This window comes from Myxocyprinus asiaticus, chromosome 13 (assembly GCF_019703515.2).
Source record: "Myxocyprinus asiaticus isolate MX2 ecotype Aquarium Trade chromosome 13, UBuf_Myxa_2, whole genome shotgun sequence".
Lineage (NCBI taxonomy): Eukaryota > Metazoa > Chordata > Actinopteri > Cypriniformes > Catostomidae > Myxocyprinus > Myxocyprinus asiaticus.
In genome coordinates, this window is record NC_059356.1 from 25,997,383 (window position 1) to 26,018,183 (window position 20,801).

Consider the following 20,801-nt stretch of genomic DNA (forward strand, 5'->3'; position numbering starts at 1 on the left):
GTGAATGGGTGCCAAAATTTTGAAGCTCCAAAATCCACATAAGGGCATCATAAAAGTAATCCATATGACTCCAATGGTTAAATCCATGTGTTCAGACACGATATGATATATGTAGGTGAGAAAAAGATCAATATTTAAGTTGTGTTTTAGCATAAATTCTCTCCCAGTAGGGGGCGATATGCATGAAGAATGTGAATCACCAAAACAGAAGAAGGAGAAAGTGAAAGAAAAATGACTTAAATATTGATCTGTTTCTCACCCACACCTATCATATCGCTTCTGAAGACATGGATTTAACCACCAAAGTCATCTGGAGTACTTTTATATTGCCCTTATGTGGATTTTGGAGCTTCAACATTTTTACACCCATTCACTTGTATTGAATGGACCTACAGAGCTGAGATATTCTTCTAAAAATCTTTGTTTGTGTTCAGTGTGATTTAAGTGTCCAAATACAGTACTTTCTGGACCACTGCTTATATCAACTTTTAGCTAACTAAAAATAATTAATTCTAATATAGCACACTCTAATGGCAAGTCCTGGGGCATACAATTTGAAACCACATAAACTCTCATAAACATCAAAAATGTTCGATTTATCCTTGAGAGTCTGACAAGGTTACTGCGAGTCTGCAGTAATAAGCTGAGATAGTGGAGTTTCCAATAAAAACTGAGTACTGACCTCAAGTATTGTGCTGTTCCATAAGCGCGCTTTAACAATGAGTGTGGTTGAGGTGCCCATGTCCAGCAAGGGGCAGGTAAAGGTCTGACAGTGGGCAGTGCCTGTGGTACAGTCCTGACATTGAGAGAGAATGAGGACTGACAGCAAAAACACTTCAAAACCTTTCTTTACACTGCTGAAACAAAACAAAACAAAACAAAACAAATAAACAACTTAAACCAACCTTAGCTTTTTGACTGGTTTTAGAAGGATTTTGGACACTTTTTTGCTGGTCAGGCATCTTCCCAACCAACTAAACCAGTTGAGCACCAGTTTGTCCAAACAGGGAGACCAGCTTAAACAACCTAAGACCATTTTGGCCAGGTTGGAAGACCAGCTTAAACCAGCTAAGACCATCTTGGCCAGGCGGGTAACCCATTTAAACCAGCTGAGCCCATCTTAAACCAGTTAAGAACAGCTTGGATAGGCTGGGATATCAGCTTAAACCAGCTAAGATCATCTTGGCCAAGCAGGGAATACCAACTTAAACCAACTAAAATCATCTTAAACCAACTAAAACCAGATTCTCCAGGGTGGGAGATCATTTTAAACCAGCTAAGACCATCTTGGCCAGGCTAATATATAATCTTAAACCAGCTAAGACCATCTTGGAGAGGCTTGGAGACCAGTTTACACCAGCTAAGACCACCTTCAATCAGCTAAGACCATCTTGACCAGGCTGGGAGACCAGCTTAAACCAGCTAAGACCAGCTTGGCCAGGCTGGAAGACCAGCTTGGCCAGGCTGGGAGACAAGCTTTAACCATCTAAGACAACCTTAAAGCAGATAAGACCAGCAACCAGCTTAAACTGGTTTAAGCTGTTCATTTCAGCAGGGTAGTCTCTGTTGTACTAGATCTCGGAAACTATCAGTGAAGATATGACATGCCAGTATTCTCCAGTTGCCTAGCAACTAAAAAATTGTTGAGAGAGACTGATATACTCACCAGTTTGACAGTTTTCCTGACGTCCCGTGAGTTCAGGGAGACCTGTGGCTTGGGGTGTTTAGACTCAACTGAGGCCTCATTTCTCCTCTTCCTCCTCCTCCCAGACTTATGCTCCGACACCTATCCACAGGAGGCAACACATGCATTGCATTTACAAGCACATTAGATTAACTGCATGATAATTAGATTCCATTTCACCACATGACTTAGTTAATCCTATATGATATTAATAAGCATGAATCACCTTTAATTAGCATACTTTAATTGGGCTCCTTTGTATTATACACGATGTTCTGTCACAGCTAAATCCCAGGTTCTCTTTTAAATATTGGGTTTATTTGTATAAAATCTACTCTTCATAAGCACAAGTCACACTGACTTAAAGGAACAGTGTGAGACAGACAGTCTAACTCAAAGTGATAACCGATGACCCTCAGTTTATTTCAGAGTATGGACATTTCCAAATGTAAATCCCCACATGGCAGTGTGAGCTTTGTGTAACAGAGTTCTGAGAAAGGGGGAATTCCTAGTCTTGGCATGATGTGCTAGACTCTGCTAAACTGCTGTTATTTATTGTCATGTTGTCATGCTTAAATCAGAGGCCAGGGGGCAGTATAATAGGCACACCATGTAAAGTTTTGAAAACAACTCAGTCTAGCAAGACTGATGCAAAGCAAAACTAGATTGTATATAACTTAATAGCAAGTCCTATAATAATCAATAATGCTACTGTATTTATTTACCCTGGAAATGCCTGATGCCTGTTGACAGACACCCTGTTCCTATGTATGTCACGTTGCATAAAATTATTTAATTTATACTGTAAATTTCATATGTGTGAATTGATTGCTATCAAATTATTCATTATAATTTCTGACTGTGCCATCGAGCGCTGCTTGTGATGCATAAAGACTTTATCATCCAAATGACTTTGTAAGGCTAATTAACAAATACAGTGATGCATTATGTTTGTTTGTGGGCAGGTTATGAAATAACATAGTCAGTTAAATCATCGTTCAGCTCTCAGCGGAGACATCGGCCGGTTTTGAGAGCAGTTTGCAGTTCTGTCATGAGAAACAGCACCATTTCTGTGGAAAAAGGGTATCATACATCCAATGACTTACTGTTAGATTGAGGGGGTTTATAATGTTCTTTTCAGGGACACAGAATGACTTGGAGTTTCCTGTCATCAGGATCTCTGACAAATAAAGTAGCCACTTCCCATTAGACACTGAATAAGGCCACTGAAAGACCACTTCTAGAAACCCCAGATTTCCCAGAGGTTTTCCAGGAACAGTCACCTGCAGACAAATTAAAGAACACATACAACAAGTAACTATACTGTGTAACTTTAATCCATATACAGTGCTTTGAAAAAGTATTTACCCCCATGCTGCTTTCTTATGTTTTTGTGTATATCTCATACTAAATTGTTAAAAAAATTCAAACAAAATCTAACATAAAACAAAAGCAATCTGAGTAAACACAAAATACAGTTTTTAAATAATAATGTTATATATTGAAGCAAAAAAGTTATCCAATACCAACTGGGTCTGTGTGAAAAAGTATTTGCCCTTAGTTATTAAATCCCCAAATCTATGAAACTGCATTCATAATGGGGTTCAGCTGGACTAGTCACACACAGGCCTGATTACTACCAGCCCTGTTCAATCAAATCGACACCTAAATAGAACTTTTTCATCAGCATGAAGTTGGTTAAAAGGTCTCACCCAGTAGCACACTATGCCAAGGTAAAAAGAAATTCCATTAATGATGAGGAAAATGGTGATTGAGGTACATCAGTCTGGGAAGGGTTACAAGGCTATTTCAAAGGCTCTGGGACTCCAAAGAACCACAGTGAGAGCTATTATCTCCAAATGGAGAAAACCTGGCACAGTAGTGAACCTTCCCAGAAGTGTCCAGCCTTCCAAAATTCCTCCAAGAGCATAACGACAACTCATCCAGGAAGTCACAAAAAAAGCCAAGGACAACATTCAAGGAACTGCTCTGGTAGTATCAATAAATGTCACTGTTCATGACTCCACTATCAGAAAGACACTGGCCAAAAATGCCATCCATGGAGGAGTGGCAAAAACCACTGCTAACCCAGAATTACATTAAGGCTAGTCTGAATTTTGCCAAAACACACTTGATGATCCTCAAAGCTTTTGGAAGAATGTTCTAGGGACTGATGAGTCGAAAGTGGAACTGTTTGGAAGACGGGGTCCTGTTACATCTGGCATAAATCAAACACAGAATTCCACAAAAAGAACATCATACCTACGGTCAAGCATGGTGAGTGTAGGGTGATGGTGTGGGGATGCTTTGCTGTTTCAGGGCCAGGGCGACTTGCAATAATTGAGGGAAACATGAATTCTGCTTTCTACCAGAAAATCCTAAAGGAGAATGTCTGGTCACCAGTCTGTGAGTTGAAGCTCAAACGTAACTGGATTATGCAGCAAGACAATGATCCAAATCATAGGAGTAAGTCCAACTCTGAATGACTCAATAGAAGCAAAATTAAAGTTTTGGAGTGGCCTAGTCAAAGTCCTGACTTGAACACAATTGAGATGCTGTGGCAGGAACTTAAACGGGCAGTTCATGCTCAAAAACCCTCGAATGTGGCTGAACTAAAGCAGTTCTACAAAGAAGAGTGGGCCAAAACTCCACCACAGCGTTGAGAAAGACTGCTCTCCAGTTATCGGAAACATTTGGTTGCAGTTGCTGCTGCTAAAGGTGGCACAACCAGCTATTAAGTTTAACGGGGCAGTTCGTTTTTCACATGGGTGATATAGGTGTTGGATAACTTTTTTGCTTCAATAAAAAAAATAAAATAAATATATATATATATATATATATATATTTGAAAAACATATTTTGTTTACACACAGGTTGCCTTTGTTTTATGTTATATCTTGTTTGAAGATCTAAAACAATTTAGTATGAAAAATAAAATTTAAGAAATTAGGAAGAGGGCAAATAATTTTTCACAGCACTGTAGGTAACAACTTGCATTGCACAATTTTTTTGTTTTTACGGACAGTTATCTATGACAATAACAAATTAGAAAAATGGTCTTGCCGTGATGTTGAATTCCACTGGGCTTCCAATGTCACTAATGGATTTCATGGCTGATTCTCCCATTATTTTGCCACTGCATTCGGTCTTAAACTGGGAGGGAAGTCTAAAACAAAATGTGTCAGATGAAGTACATACAACTAAAACTGGACACTTAAATGGGTCATGACATGCCTTTTTTATTATTATTTTAACCCTTTCGCACGCACGATCAAACCGGTGTGATTACACAAGGATGGGCTCAGACGCGTACGATCAAACTGATGTGATCTGCATTCATGCTGCTGTTAACCAGCAAAATCGGTTGTCATAATGACTGAAGCAGTTATAATTAACCAGCTGCTCAAATAGTCTTTTCAACATCACAATATCTTTATTTTTATATGTTACAAACTTTGAAACAATCACTAAATAAATGTATAAAGCCATTACAGTCAGAGCACACTGTTTAGATGCAGCTCTGCGGCCATGTTTTCTGACATCAAAGAATATACAAACTAGTCAGTCCACTCAAGCCTTCTCCCACTCCACCTGTCACAACCACTTCCGGGGCTGGAAGAGCTAGGTTTTTAGAACCTTCTATGCTCCTCCTTTTTTATGCTTCTATGACAATACACACTCAGAATCCCATCTTGCATTGCAACGATATAATTAATCATTATAAACATCTAAAAACCACATTATATGTTTGATAATATATAATCTGCCCTTTGGTGCACCAGCTGTCATATAATCTGTCCTCCAGTGCACCTGCTGTAAAGTGTAAGGTAAGATTTATTTTAATTTCAAAAATTCAAAATTTTATTCCACTTGTCATGACCCCTTTAAGTCACATTTTAAAATATTTAGTTTTCATTGCATTAGATAACAAAATGCAAAGCCTTTCTCAGAACCACTTTTGCTTTGCATTTAACCAACTGGTGTCAAGAGGATTTTTAGTGAATGTATGAAGTCTTGAATGTATAAAGTCAAGTCCTCTCAAGTTCAAACAAGTGTCAAACAAACTCACCAGCGTGTTTGTGCCTTTTTTTTCTTGAAAATAAATGCCACTTGGTTTGATTCTTTGTTCTATAAGGTAAAGACATTTCAACTATAAAAAAGTGTGGAAATACTTTTTGGGGCCACTGTATAACATGTAATAAGATTTTATGTCAGCAAAAAGTATGAAAATCCTGGATGAAATCTTGAATTCAGTGTTGTAACCGAGTCATTATTGACATCACTTTGAAAAGCAAGAAGGCAGAAGACAGCTGTGGGGATGGGTGCGTGGTTGTGTGTCTGTCTGTCTGCGGCAGAGGGAGAGCGGTAAGGTTCGTCACCTGGGCTGTCATTATCATTAACACCTGTCTCTTGTTATAGTGATGGCGGAGGAAGACCTGAAAAGGCTGACAAAGCGCATCAGTTGGCAGAAAGAGAGGGACCACAGAGAAACTGTTCCTGTGTGTGCGCGAATGTTTATCTGGCCACTGAGTGCCCTTTTTGTTTCAATTTTGTGAACGACACTGAAGAGTAATAAAATACTCATGTTGACTGTTCCTGCTGATTCCCGACTCCCTTTACCCTGAAAATACGAACTCCGTTACTAAAGCATACACTGAAATGCTCTAAGGATAGAAAGATGCTGCATAACTCACACAAGAAAGTGGGGCTTTAGGATGTACTCCACCACCAGCACTCTCGTCAGGGGCCGTAGATCATTCTGATCACTCCGCCTGAGAAGATAGCAGATAAAATAATCAGCCAGTGTCAAAATCTGTGTCATATCCTTTGATCATGCCTCTTTTGCAGCAGTTAAAGCAACAAAACAAGTTTTCCTGCAGATATACACATATAAACTCGATGTGAAAGGGGTTAAAGGTGCGGTCACACATAACTTCTCATGGCAAAATTCTGCGGGCGAAGATGGCATGGGCGGACGCTGAGCGCGTGTGAAACCAGCAAAAATATAATTGTCAAGCAGCCTTTTTTAATGCTGCACTTTATACTCAGTGAGACTTAAGTATAAAAAAATAATAAAATAAAAATAAAAAAAAAAACACTAAAATGATATCCTTGTCCATTGTGAATATTCAGTGTAGCTACGTACGAAGCACCAGCCACACAGAGGTCACTGCCAAAGAAAACATCATCCTAATGGTCAATGCGGCGATTTTGCCTGTCAAAGTTCACCGAACTTGAGAAATCAGCACAAGGAAATTCTTCGCCACCTGAAGTCCATCACGCAAAATTCATGATCGCATGGATTCCCACAGAGATGACTCTTTCGCCCACGGAATGTCACCATGCAAAGGTATGTGTGACCGTGCCTTAACACTGAAAATAACATGCCCTGCTTTTTGCAGTGGATTCAAGTGTAAGGTGGGCAAAAAAAACAAAAAAACTTGATTTGTTAATGGTATTGAGATTGAGTGATTGCATGTTTTAGTACAGATATATTTTTTCTTTGAGCTCATTTACTGCAAAACAGCTCACTGCAAAATGTTCAATTTAATCTGAAAAAAAAAAAAAAAAGATATAGTTTTCTCATACGTTGAGAGTTGCAGTTCAATCTGAATTTCTTGCATATCTATTGTGATTCCTGACGTTTCAAAGGTGATCTCAATCTCCATCTGTGAAAGAAAGAAGTGACCACAACAGAATTAAGACTTAATACATCTTGAAATTAACTACACCTACTCATAGTAATGTTCTTTATTACTACACTTGAGATTCAATTCACATCCTATTACCACAACTCCTGTCTCCAGTGAATAAGAATAATTTTATGCCCATCTAATTTTGTATATATAGCTGGCCCAAAATGTATTTGGACACTTGATCCACACACCGGAGATGAATGTATGAATGTTTTTACATTATAGAACAAAATATCCAAACATGTGGCAATTATAAAAAAATATATATATATATATAATTAATAAAAAAAATAAAAATAAAAATATATATATATATGGTAAATGGTCTGCACTTATATAGCACTTTAACCTTAGTGGTTCCAAAGCGCTTTACACTGTGACTCATTCACCCATTCACGCACATACCAATGACGGCAGAGCTGCCATGCAAGGTGCTAGCCTGCCATTGGGAGCAACTTGGGGTTCAGTGTCTTGCCCAAGGACACTTCGGCATGTGGAGTCATGTGGGCCAGGAATCGAACTGCCAACCCTGCGATTAGTGGCCAACCCGCTCTACCACCTGAGCCACAAGCTGCAAGCTATTGTTGAAAATGGACACATTGTGGTTGTCAAACATTAAAGGGATAGTTCACCCAAAAATGAAAATTCTCTCAGTATTTACTCACCCTCATGGTATCCCAGGTGTGTATGACTTTCTTTCTTCACCAAAACACATTTGAAGAAAAATAGAAAAATATCTTAACTCAGCAGGTCCTTAAAATGCAAGTGAATGGAGATTTCTCTTTTGAAGCTCCAAAAATCACAGACAGACAGCATAATACGACTTCATTGGATAAATTAATGTCTTCTAAAGCGACATGATTACTTTTGGTGCGAAAAAGATCAATATTTAAGGACTTTTTTAACTCTAAATCATGCTTCTGGTCAGGAGCAGTACACACGTGTGATTTCATCGCATTTGCATTTGAAACACACGAGAATTGAAGCACATGTGTCACAGCTGGAAGAGCAGTGCTGTTTACAAGTGAGGAGGAGGAACGCTGTACAGTAGCTTGGTTGGTTTTGGTTTAGATCTGTATTTATCTTTTTCTTTACTCTCAACCGAGTGGAAAACATGAGATTACTTTGGTATCATTGCAACGTGAATACATCACACAAGAGACTGCTTGGACTCCACCTTCTTGTGAACCTTACACCTCACGGTAGATTATAGTTAAATGTTGATGCACCAAAAGTGATTGTATCCTTTTAGAAGACATTAATTTAACTGCTAGAATCGTATGAATGACGTTTATGCTGACTGTCTGTGATTTTTGGAGCTTCAAAAGAGAAATCTCCATTCACTTGCATTTTAAGGACCTACTGAGCTAAGATATTTTTCTTCAAATGTGTTCTGGTGAAGAAAGAATATCATGAGAGTGAGTAAATAATGAGAAAATCCTTTTTGTGTGAAATATGTTCATAGTTAATGTGATGAACTATATCCTGTTGTTCCTCTGCAAAGACATATGTGTGAACCTGAGAGGAACTTTCTTCATCCACTTAAACCACATTGAGACCAGTTGGTAAAACGTCATTGCAAAAAATGGCTCAGAAAAGTTAGTGCTGAGAAAATGTCTAGCATTTTTTCTTAGCAGAAGGCACTTGTGTGCAGTGATATTTTGTTATCTAATCCAATGGAATTCATACATTTGAAGTGTGAGTCTAAGCATCCAAAAGTGTCTTTTTGCGGCCACTTTATGTGCATTACAATGTACAGTCGTCAGTATCTGCTATTAAAAGAATATTTCACCGAAAAATGAAAAGAATGTTTGGTGAACTATACCTTAAAATATCTCTACAATTAAACTCTGAGGTACCTGTGAGCTAAATTCAATGGTACCAATCAGATCCTACCCTCTGATTGCTTTTAAAAGGGTCCCCCAGCGTACACTGAAGAAAAAAAGGCCCATCTGGAAATTCAGGAGTCAAGTTCTGTAAGAAAACAAAAAAATCAAGAACTGAGAAAAAAGATTCTAATGTACTGTCTCATAGAGTGGTACATGAGGACCTTGTATACTATGTGAGGAACTACTGAAAACGGTAGGAGGAAGTGAACTGTAATTAATGAGGAACTCTCGTGATCTAAAACCCTCTGGCTCTTACCTTGGGGTTCAAGCTAGAGAAGCTGAGTGAGGTGGGAATGGTGACATTTAGAAAAGCACTGTAAGCATCTTCCGCTATCCTGTCCTTTGATGGAATGTTGGACACATTTACCATCAATCTTAGCTTCTTCAGATCAGTTGTGTAGTGGAAAATCTGGCTGCCATCCTGCCTGTGGAAACACACCAAAACTTGATGTCTATTAAAGCAATAGTTCACTCAGAAATAAAACTTCTGTTTACTTATATTGTTCCAAAACTGTATGACTTCCTTTCATCCATGCAACACAAAAGGAAAAGGAAAATTACATAAATATGGTAAGCTTTTTTGAAGCATTATAGGTACATGTCCCATGTTTTTTGTTATGATAACTATTAGATGTCAGATAAACTATTCTCTAACATTAAATTAACCTAAGTTAGCATGAAAAGTAGCTAGTTTTGAACCCATAACATTTTTGTATACAGTATACACCCCATATGGTGATTTCGTCCTGCCGCAACCCAGAGGTTTTGAACTTCAGCTGTGTCTAACAATTAAAATCATACAACATTGTCATAATTTTGACATGATCTAATTGATATTTGATTCATTGCATTAGAAAGAAATTAAATTATTATATTAAATGTAGTAATTGGTGACTGTGAGTTTAAATAGAAGAAATTTTGTTGTTTCTTTAAGAGTAGAAAATGTGATAGACTATCATAGGAGATAATATGCTTATATCTGATTGGTTAGACAAGTGGGTGGGGGCATTGCATGTATAAGAGAAACCGGGTTACACCGAGTGGGTGCGTGTAATAAAGTTGAAAGTATTGAGTAAGCAGCCACGAACATCTCTGGCCTGTTTTTATTGTGATCTTAAGTTATCACATTAAATTATTACAAATGATTGTATAACTAATTTTAATGATAAAAACAACATTTAGCTGTGTCACACATTTTGTGTGCAACCTTGCTACCACATAACTTCCCCCTGTTGTGTTGAATGCATTTGTCAAGCTTGACATGCAACGCTGTTATTGTAACCCAAATTATTGCAAGAAAATTATCAATCAAATATGTTTCTTTAAATATAAGTTTATCAATAACCATAAACCAACATTTGATCCCACACAAGCAAGCCCTTACTGAGTGAAAGCTTAATTTAGGCTCAATTTGCAACTCTGTTATCCATTCTGGCATAGTTTTGTTATTTGATAAATTTTGCCTATTTAATTTGGATATCTAATTAATGTTTATTGCTTGAAAATGACAAAATCATAAAAATCAGGAAGGACAACTCCAGTTGCCTTGTAAAGATAAGGATCTGATTGGCTACATTCTTTCTTTGCGGCATGATCGGAGATATTCAGTCAATAAAATGAAAGCACTGAGTCGTATTTCTCCTTTCACATAAAGAGTGATGCTGAGCCTGTGACTTACGTTGGGAGCGGCCTGTTCTGCTCATCTGTGAATAAAGCTGTCATTTGAAGGTTGCTCTCACATTTGTTATCTGGTCCACAGGCTTTCTGAATGTGAATCTAAAGAATGAGATGGCACTGGTGGTATATACAACTGAAAAAGTGACCAGGTGGCAAAGGGCAGACATTATGTTTCCAATAAAACACAATTTGTGTTTGAGCAAAGTGAAGCATGCTGTCTAGGACACCTCTTTTCTGACAGTCAGAGCGTCTCCTTGGCCGATGATAGGAAAAGCACTGAGATCCTCCACCGACTGCTTGGCTGAGGGAGGAGGCTCTTCCAATGACACGTTCAGCGAGAAAACAATTGGAGCCACCTTGTCTTGGATTGCCTTGGGCTGTGGGAGTCAAATACAGGGACAATGAAACTCATATCACAGTTATACCAGGCATACATTTAAATAAGAGTTTAAATAGTTGGTGAGGGACAGACCAACATTTAAAGAGATAGATCACCCCAAAATGGAAATGCTGTCATTATTTACGAATCCTCATGTAGTTCCATACCAGTATGCTGTTATTTTTCCATGGAACACAGTAGACATTTAGGGTTGCTGCACAGTTTTTTTTAATCATATTTAAGACCTTTAAATACATTTAAGACATGAACAAATAAAAGTAATTCTGTATGTCCATTCTACAACAAACCTACACAATCTCAAAATAAATCATGCATGCACATATTCAACAAGGATGTAGAAGTTGTAACTGCTTTTCAGCAAAACTCATGAACGTGCAACGGACAAGATTTTCACTGAAACATGACTTACCTTTTGGGGTGTTTCTCACCAAAACATTTTGGATGCCATTGGAAGACTTGGAATACATTGCACAAGTCATACAGAGTACTTTTACAAATTTCTACTTTTGTGTTCCGCATAAAGGCTAATTTATACTTACTGGACGAACAGTCTTCGCTTAGTTCACCTACAAATGATGACAAAATGCATTGACATTTATGTTCTGCCAATGTGTTTGTTTGGTGATATTTCTCCTGTTCAAGCACATCTCTGAAATTCTTGACCCACGAGAACTCGGCTGGTCCAAGAGTGCTTATGATTGGTTAAAACTATTCGTGGGTGTGACTTTTTATTACAATCACACGTGCCAGTTGAGGACTAATGTTACTGTCATTAAAATGTATTACTTTGAAGCCTGTCTCTCAGATATTGTGCAGTAGTATACATTTTTACATGGCAAACGACAAATGAGTGGAGAGAGATTTGAGTTTTTAAAAGTCGAAGGGGCTGTGACAAGTTTAGTAAAGCAAAGAAGTGACACTGCGCTAAAAGTGGTGGTCTGCGGTGGCTGGAACAGTACGTTAAACATCACCCTTCATTTTTTTAAATGTTGCGTGTTGTATAAACGCCGGCTTCGTTTACCAAGGTTGCTTTAGTTCGTCCAGGAGCACAAAGTTCAGCCTCTTCCATAGTATAAATCAGGCTTTAGAAAGAAATTCATACAGGTTTGTAGCAACATGAGGGTGAGTAAATTATGACAGAATTTTCATTTTTGGGTGAACTATCTCTTCAAAATTTGGACTGTTTCTCACCTACGGTATCTTATTGCTCACCTATCATCACCTATAATATAGTATCAGAAGACTAGTGGGCAAGTCATATGGACTACTACTTTTGGTATTAGTTATGTCCTTTGTGGTGTTTGACAGCGTATGGTCATTATGAGCTGTCACTGTGTGGCAAGAGCTATGTAAGGATTCTTCCAAAATTTGTACTTTTGTGTTTCACAGAAAAAAATAAATAAATAACAGCATAAGGGTTTGGAACAACATGAGGGTAAGAAAATAATGACAGAATTCTCATTTTTGGGTGAACTATTACTATAATGAATCAACCCATTTCAATAACATGTAGGCCTACTCGAGGTATATATTTGAGTCCCTCCGCCAAATACAGTAATAAATGCATTTTAAGGTTAGCATAATGTCATACCACCAGCTCGAGTTTCAGAGCACGACATTCACCAGATGGATTAATGGACATTTTGTCAGAGAATTTGCCTTCTTTGTTGTCAAGGAAACGAACACGAGGGCTCCGATGAAATCGATCAGCTTCCACTGTATATTGCAATGCTAAGAAAACAACAGACTTTTCTTAGGATCTGAATTCTGACACTCAGAAAACTAGAGCACACATTAAATCATACATGTTATATGCCAACATTTAGGAAGTTTTGAAGGGTATAAATATTGTGATGTGGCACTTACTAATTCTCCCTGTGGAGCTGGTACTGCCAGTGCCCGGTTTGTAAGAGAAACATACCTTTGCCTCAATACTGTAGCAAGAACACAGTAGATTAACCTAAATTAATTTGTCTTAGAGATATTTTAAAAATATTTGTGGCACTTCAGCCATGTGGTATGTATAGTACTGCATCCAACAAGAGGAGAGAGTTTGAGTAAGAAGTTTGGAAATGTAGTACCAGGAATCACAGTCATTAGGGTCAATAACTTCTGGTGTCACGGTGAAAGTTTTCTTAAGGTGAACCACAGGACGTGCCCTTATGAGGGGGGAAATAAAGACAACAAATTGTGATACAAAACCTGTTAAAATACACTGTAACTCTATATTATGATTTCATAATTAACTGATTAGTTAACTTTGGTCTTTGTCTTCTAGTTTGGTGCTAAACAACCAATCACTCAGTAAAATGTCATCAAAATCACCTAAGCAATACCACACGATCATCTAATGATCCAACTACTATATCCGGGTAACTGTTCCCGTCCACGTCCATGCCACCACTGATGGAGTAGCCAAATGTCTGGAATCCGGCAGCTGGGAAGTCTTTTCCATCAATGATCTGAGGAAATATTGTATGAGAAAAAGTTGTACATTTGCAAGTTATACAAGTTATACACAAGTGGGATAATATAAAGTCAGCCAGGTCACTCTCTCAAAATAAATCTCTTCATGGTCCTTACTGTACATTATCCCAAACAAATACTTCTACAGAATACTTCTAAAACTTGTAATTCTAAAAAATTCCATCTCACCTGACTGGCATGGTGGAAATGCCCATCTTTGTTGCCAATCCATATATACACCCTGCCTGATTCATGATATGGAGCACCAATAGCAAAATCTGTGATGTAAAGGAGTGAGAAGCCATCACATTGAGAAACTACTTCTGAGTAATGCAACATGTTCTAGGCTGTAATATGTGCTACTCGGTCTGAGCTTCACACACATAAGTGAATAAATGCACAAAAACACCACATTAGCATTAAATAACCTAAACGGACATTCATGTTACTTGCACAAGGGAATCGCAGAGTGCAAAACAAGCAAGCAAATCCACAAATCCTACCTTGAAAGCCATCTTGGTTAATGTCACCAACAGCAACAACTGCCATGCCAAAAGCTGAGTCCTTCGGTCCAGTGAGGATCACATCATCGTTGTCATGAAAAGATCCATTCTGGTTCATATAGATATACACTGCCCCGCCTTTTTCTGTCTTCCGATCAAAAAAGAAAGGGGCTCCAACAATAAGATCCTTCCAACTGTATGGATAATAAAAATACATGTTTAAATAATAAAATCATTTACACACCCTCTTGTTGCTCCAAACCTGATTGACTTTCTTTCTTCTGTGTAACAGGGAAGATGTTAGGCAGAATGTTAGCCTCCGTCACCATTCACTTTCATTGTATGAAAAAAGATGCAATGAAAGTGAATTGTGACTGAGGCTAACATTCTGTCTAACATCTTCCCTGTTCCACTGAAGCAGTCATGTGGGTTTGGAACAACATTAGTTTTCATTTTCGAGGAGGTTAACTATCCCTATTAAGAAATCTCCACTTTATAAACTTTTTTGTTTTCATTGATGACATCTAGATATGGAGGGGGAAAAAAATACTGACCCATCATTATTAAGGTCCACAAGAGCAATGCTGTTGCCAAAATAGGATCCAACTTGCTTCCCCATGACAGTGGCTTTTAATATTAGTTTTTCTTCCATGTTACTGTTTTTCAAAGATTCAGCCATCATCACTGATCCTTTGGCTCCATCCCTTGGGGCTCCTGTTACCACTGTGTCTTTCTCCTTGCTTAGTACGCCTTGATCCATAGCCACAGAGTAGCCTAAAGAGCAATTAATCATCAGTAAAAATAATTACATTTTCTATGTGCACATGTTGACATGTAATTATGAAAACTGTTGTAAAAGAAGATTTATACTAGATCAGTTCTTTGTGACTGCAGTACATGCAAAGCTAGTAGCAGAAAATAGCTATTGTGGTTCAGTATTGTGAGCTAAAACAGTATCCACTGTATAATTAGATTGACGGAATAGAATAAATGTCTATAAATCCTGCTTTCTGTAGTTCAGTTCATAGAGCATGGCTGCAAGCAACACCAAGGTCATGTGTTTTATTCCAGGAAACACATAAACTGATAAAAGTCTTCATAGCTTGAATGTACATTAAGTCACTTTGGATAGAAGTATCTGTACCTCTATTTACAATACATTTTAAAAATAACAATGTAACAAGTTTTCGTAACAAGTGAATATCAGTTAAAATCTGACTGCATGCATACTTTAAGTTGTGCCACTGCCTTACCAATGTAAATATTTCCTCTATTCATGTCTGGAAACTTGATCTTCAGCTCATACCCAGGATCATTAGGGTTATGCCAGTTCAGAAATGCATTCCCTGCATATGAAGACAAAATTATTAGAGGAATACATTTTTCAGAGGGCAATTAAAGAAAAAAAGTGGCATCGTTTACTCATCCTCATATTGTTCCAAACCAAACTCAAAGCAACCTGGTCTCATAGTGAAAATGTGACTACATTTTTGCAAAACTCGTTATACGTACATACAGTACACTCCAGGTACAAATTGCTGCAGTTTCTAGATGAAATGAACACTACAGGCACTACAACAACTGTGTTTTATTCACACAAATCATAAGGTCAAAAGCTGATAAGGACCTTCTAAACAGTTATTCTTCTCTCTATTACTCATACACTGCTATGTTGTGATATTGACACACTTTTACTCTAACTCAACATTTGAAAAATGAGACATTTTTTAAGCTTGTATTATAGACCCTCCTGCTTACAGTATATGCACTTATTCTGATGTAACTAGCTTGCACAGTAACACATGGTAGAGCACTGGACTTTGAACCCAGTTGATCAGGGTTCAAGACCACTCAAAAACACAAGCTGAAACATGACACCATGTTTCAGAAATTTGCTTTTCATTTCGCTTATGCATTTTAAAATGGTATCGGTTGGGTTTAGCCATTGGTTGGCTAGATGCTTCAGAAAAAAACTGCTTTTCATTTCACTTTTGCATTTTAAAACACTATCGGTTGGGTTTAGCCATTGGTTAGCTAGATGCTTCAGAAAAAACAACTGCTTTTCATTTCACTTTTGCATTTTAAAACACTATCGGTTGGGTTTAGCCATTGGTTGGCTAGTTGCTTCAGAAAAAAACTGCTTTTCTTTTCACTTTTGCATTTTAAAACACTATCAGTTGGGTTTAGCCATTGGTTGGCTAGTTGCTTCAGAAAACAACTGCTTTTCATTTCACTTTTGCATTTTAAAACACTAACGGTTGGGTTTAGCCATTGGTTGGCAAGATGCTTCAGAAAAAAAAACTGCTTTTCATTTCACTTTTGCATTTTAAAACACTATCAGTTGGGTTTAGCCATTGGTTGGCTAGTTGCTTTAGAAAACACCTGCTTTTCTTTTCACTTTTGCATTTTAAAACATTATCGGTTGGGTTTAGTTTTTTAGAAAACAACTGCTTTTCATTTCACTTTTGCATTTTATAACACTATCACTTGGGTTTAGCCATTGGTTGGCTAGTTGATTCAGAAAAAAACTGATTTTCATTTCACTTTTGCATTTTAAAACACTATCAGTTGGGTTTAGCCGTTGGTTGGCTAGTTGATTCAGAAAAAAAAAAAAAAAAAAAAACTGCTTTTCATTTCACTTATGCATTTTAAAACACTATCGGTTGAGTTTAGGGTTTGGTTGGGTTAAGTTGTCTTTTTTATTATCTCATTTATATCTTAAAACACTATTAGTTAGGTTTAGAGTACAGTTTTTGTTAAGGAACATGTTTTACTCATTAAAACCTCCAAACCCACCTTCAAAAGCGCGTCTGAATACAACACATTTCACTTTCAAACGGCAACCAAACGTGTAATACACCACGTAAATTACGTTTTGCAAAAACATAGCAATACTCACGTTCATTTCATGAGACCAGGCTGACTCAAAAGAAAATGTTAGGCAAAATGTTAGCCTAAACTATCTTTTTTCCAAACAATCCAAGTGAATGGTGACTAAGGCTGTCATTCCCTGACATTCTGCATGACATCTCCATCTATGTTCCACAGAAGAAAAAAAGTCCTGTATGTTCCCGAGATGACATGAGAGTGAGTAAATGATGACAGAGTTTTTTTAGGTTTGGGTCTTGTCCCATTAAAAAGTGCAAGCTTTTTTCCTTTTGCATTATTTTTTGGAGCTTGCACGCATGACCTAGTTTGTGATTTCATTTGGAAAGTAAAATGTTTACTGAAGAGAAACTCCTCTAACCTTGCCAGTTGTAGCAACCAGGCGTGCCCGAGATGACAACAGTCTGAGTGATGGCAGAAGACATTCCCGCAAGACACAGGCCTTCATCATCCTTAGATCCAATGGGATTACACAATTCATTATATGCCTGCCAACCAGGGTCATCCTCGTTGTACATTAAATTATTTCCACGAATATAGCACTTCCCAATCATGCGAAGGTTGGCCGTCATGTTCCGGACATAACGATGGCCACAGGCCTATTAAGAAATAGAGCGATAAATATTATGTTTAGATAGGAGGAACATTGTTTTTGTGGATGCACACAACCAAATTTACATTTCTCACAGATCAGAGACAAAGACTGTGTTTGAAAGCAGAAAAATGCTGACTAAATTGAAATCCAATGTTTGACAACCTCTTCACTTAGATGCCTTCATTTGATCATTATTGAAGGAAGCACAGGTGTATCCTTTGCTGCCTATATGATACTGTATAACAACAATCGCGTGTGTGTAGTTGAGTAGCAGTTGGTGGCAAGAATAAAAAAATGGTTTTCAACTTATGACTCCATATCACTCTCTGTAAAGAAATAAGCATTGTAGTTACCAAATATTTGCTTGGTTCTGTCTAAATCTAACTTGAAGTTGTTCTCTTTCAATAGACATTATGATATGGTTTCTCAGAAGCCTGTCTGAAACCAGTTTGCTTAAAAGGTGCCTTCATTCACAAAAAAGTGCCTGTAACTGGGCATTGAGGTTTCAGACACAGCCTACAATTAAGAGAGTTCGCTATTGAAACTCACCAATATACGACCGCCTGGTTGACTCTGACTGGCTACAGAAACGCCGAGCCACATCCCTTCTATCACGTCCATTTTAGGTTCTGGGATGTCTTCAGGATCTGCATAACACAAAGCAATTCATACAATTCAAATCTGTTCTTTCTGCAGTAACTTGACATCCTGACTGGGTTACAAATTCAAAACAGTCTCATCCCACAAGTATACTTGTTATATATCCTGATCGGTAAGTCTGTCCTGAAGTGTAAGTCCTGCACTGCAAAAAGAGGTAACCTGAAGGATTTATACTTTCTACACTTAAAAAAATGTTAAGCTAAAAAATTGGCTTCTTATGGTAATGTCTAAATTAACTGGTTTGATTAATGTCAAACATATTATTTAACATGTGAATCAACCTGAATACACTAGGTTACACCAACAAAACTAAATTAAAGGGTTGGATCAGGTTGAAATAGCTCTTTAAGTCAACAAATGCAGGTTACAGCTTTTTACTGTGTACTTGGTTTAACTCGTGTAAGCTAATGAGGTCTGATTGATTTAATCATTTTACAATATATTTTTGAGGTAATAAATAAAACTTGTTTCCTGACAACATCATTGACTTCAATACAGTCTTTTTAGACTGCAGCAAAAATTACTATAGGTGATGTAAATAAATAATGCAGTACAACTGCTTAAAACTTTTTATAACAATGTATTGTAAATATTTTTTTAGTAGACAGTTTATCAGTTATGTGTAACCTTTCACATAATAATAATAGCAAAAATAATACTGAATTGTCCTCATACTACTACTACTACTACTACTACTAAATATAATAATAATGACAATAATAGGTATTTATTTAAAAATGAAGTGGTATGAATGGCAAGAAAATTACTTGATTTGAGAAGGTTCAGTCTTTTGCAATCTTTTGGGTCTGCAGTGATTGGACAGGCATACACGTCTCCAGTCTCAGTAGCTGGCAGTCCAGACCCTGCCTTCTCCTTCGGCGCTCCTACAAGAAGTCTGAAACATGTAGAAACCTGACTGAGCTGAAGTCTGTGCTGAGGCACAGTATTCAGCCACAGTACGACAGTAATGGTTGTCTGAGACAAAGACGTGAACAATTTCAAGGATAAGACTTTAAGTCACATTCAGCTCAGTCTATTGTATGTACTTTACCTTATCCTCAAACTTTGGTGCACTTTTATTACAGTTAATCTCCAGCATGACTAACCCTTATCTGTCAGGGCTTGTCAGACTATGTGAACTGATTTTGACTGAAAGGACTTGTCAGAACCCATAACTGCCATGGCACGGTGCGACTATGGACAAAAAGCACCACTAAAAAAGCTACAGGATTTTAAAGGTGAAGTGTATCATTTTTGTGCTACTACAATCACAGAATAAAAAGAGAGTTATTTAATACATTTCCATCAAACTGAATTGAGTAATCTACTTAAGATTAAATAAATACTTCACATTATGTGTAATTCATAATATGTACATTTTGTCAAACATTACGCAATTCAGTTTCTGGACTGAGGTCATAATTTGTCATAAATATGAAATGTGTAAATAAAAAAATTAAAAAAAAATTTAGGAGGATTTTTATTTATTTTTAACATCAGAAAATTACACATTTCACCTTTAACTATGTGCAGAATCCTGCTGTTAAATGTTAACATAAAATAACATATAAATGCCACAGGGGAGAATGACATTTCATTCAAATAGGCATAACTTCTAGCAGGAAGAGCACTTTAAGCTTTCAAATCTCTTCTTCTACTTCTCTGCTCCTTGTTCTTCCACAGGGGGGCAGTTATGATGAGCAGAACGTGCTGCATTCTTGAACTTGTGTTTCAACTGATGAGTGACTGATATGATTTCAATCACACACACACACACACACACAACACAAAAACTACTGTATGCAGCCTTAAAGATAAGAATCAGGCCTAAGATACCCAGATCTGAAATGAAACAGATGTAATCCTCTAGAGGCCCAATGAAAAGTGAGCAGAATTTAGGAGGCGTTTCATTTTAATATCATCAGTAAATCAATGAATTTCATCTCAATATTTGTGAGAACATGACAGACATAATAATCAGTCAGGCAGAGCAGCCTGCTGGTCTGATTCATTAATGTTTCATAATTTTTTGATACACACACACAGTATTTGCTGTTTTATCCACCTTGCTGCCTGTGGCCTCATAAATATTCCACTCTGTGAGAGATGAGCTCCCATCAGATTATGACTTGTTATGTCTAGCAGGATGGGATTGAGAACGGACTTTGGTGGGCGATACGTTCATTTAATCTTCCTTAAAATTCCGTTTGGTGAGTTTTAATAGAAATATATTATGTCTGACAAACTAATCATCACACATTTCATTCCTTCACCAGAGAAGTTAAACGAAACAAAGTTTGGTTAAAGATAAAAGCATGGCAATTTAAAGGTGAAAGGTGTAATTT

At 37.4% G+C, this 20,801-nt stretch overlaps 1 protein-coding gene across 7 annotated transcripts in view; it reads right to left on the bottom strand.

Moving 5' to 3' along the window:
• Positions 1–20,801, bottom strand: part of itga3a (integrin, alpha 3a) — a 32,507-nt gene that overhangs the window by 3,465 nt on the left and 8,241 nt on the right. For 5 of the 7 annotated variants that reach the window (XM_051715411.1, XM_051715410.1, XM_051715409.1 and 2 more), the window contains exons 2-22: positions 19,224–19,351; positions 18,346–18,443; positions 17,563–17,800; positions 15,569–15,661; positions 14,870–15,089; positions 14,316–14,509; positions 14,002–14,090; positions 13,672–13,808; positions 13,428–13,505; positions 13,213–13,280; positions 12,938–13,077; positions 11,174–11,323; positions 10,948–11,045; positions 9,526–9,694; positions 9,277–9,354; positions 7,274–7,353; positions 6,379–6,456; positions 4,748–4,850; positions 2,791–2,967; positions 1,667–1,786; positions 683–796 (exon numbers count right to left, since the gene is read on the bottom strand). In XM_051715411.1, the coding sequence (XP_051571371.1) occupies positions 683–796; positions 1,667–1,786; positions 2,791–2,967; positions 4,748–4,850; positions 6,379–6,456; positions 7,274–7,353; positions 9,277–9,354; positions 9,526–9,694; positions 10,948–11,045; positions 11,174–11,323; positions 12,938–13,077; positions 13,213–13,280; positions 13,428–13,505; positions 13,672–13,808; positions 14,002–14,090; positions 14,316–14,509; positions 14,870–15,089; positions 15,569–15,661; positions 17,563–17,800; positions 18,346–18,443; positions 19,224–19,351 (2,650 nt within the window). Of the gene's footprint in view, positions 1–682; positions 858–1,666; positions 1,787–2,790; positions 2,968–4,747; positions 4,851–6,378; positions 6,457–7,273; positions 7,354–9,276; positions 9,355–9,525; positions 9,695–10,947; positions 11,046–11,173; positions 11,324–12,937; positions 13,078–13,212; positions 13,281–13,427; positions 13,506–13,671; positions 13,809–14,001; positions 14,091–14,315; positions 14,510–14,869; positions 15,090–15,568; positions 15,662–17,562; positions 17,801–18,345; positions 18,444–19,223; positions 19,352–20,801 lie in introns of all 7 variants that reach the window. The other 2 variants (XR_007899045.1, XR_007899044.1) reach the window with 2 other exon arrangements.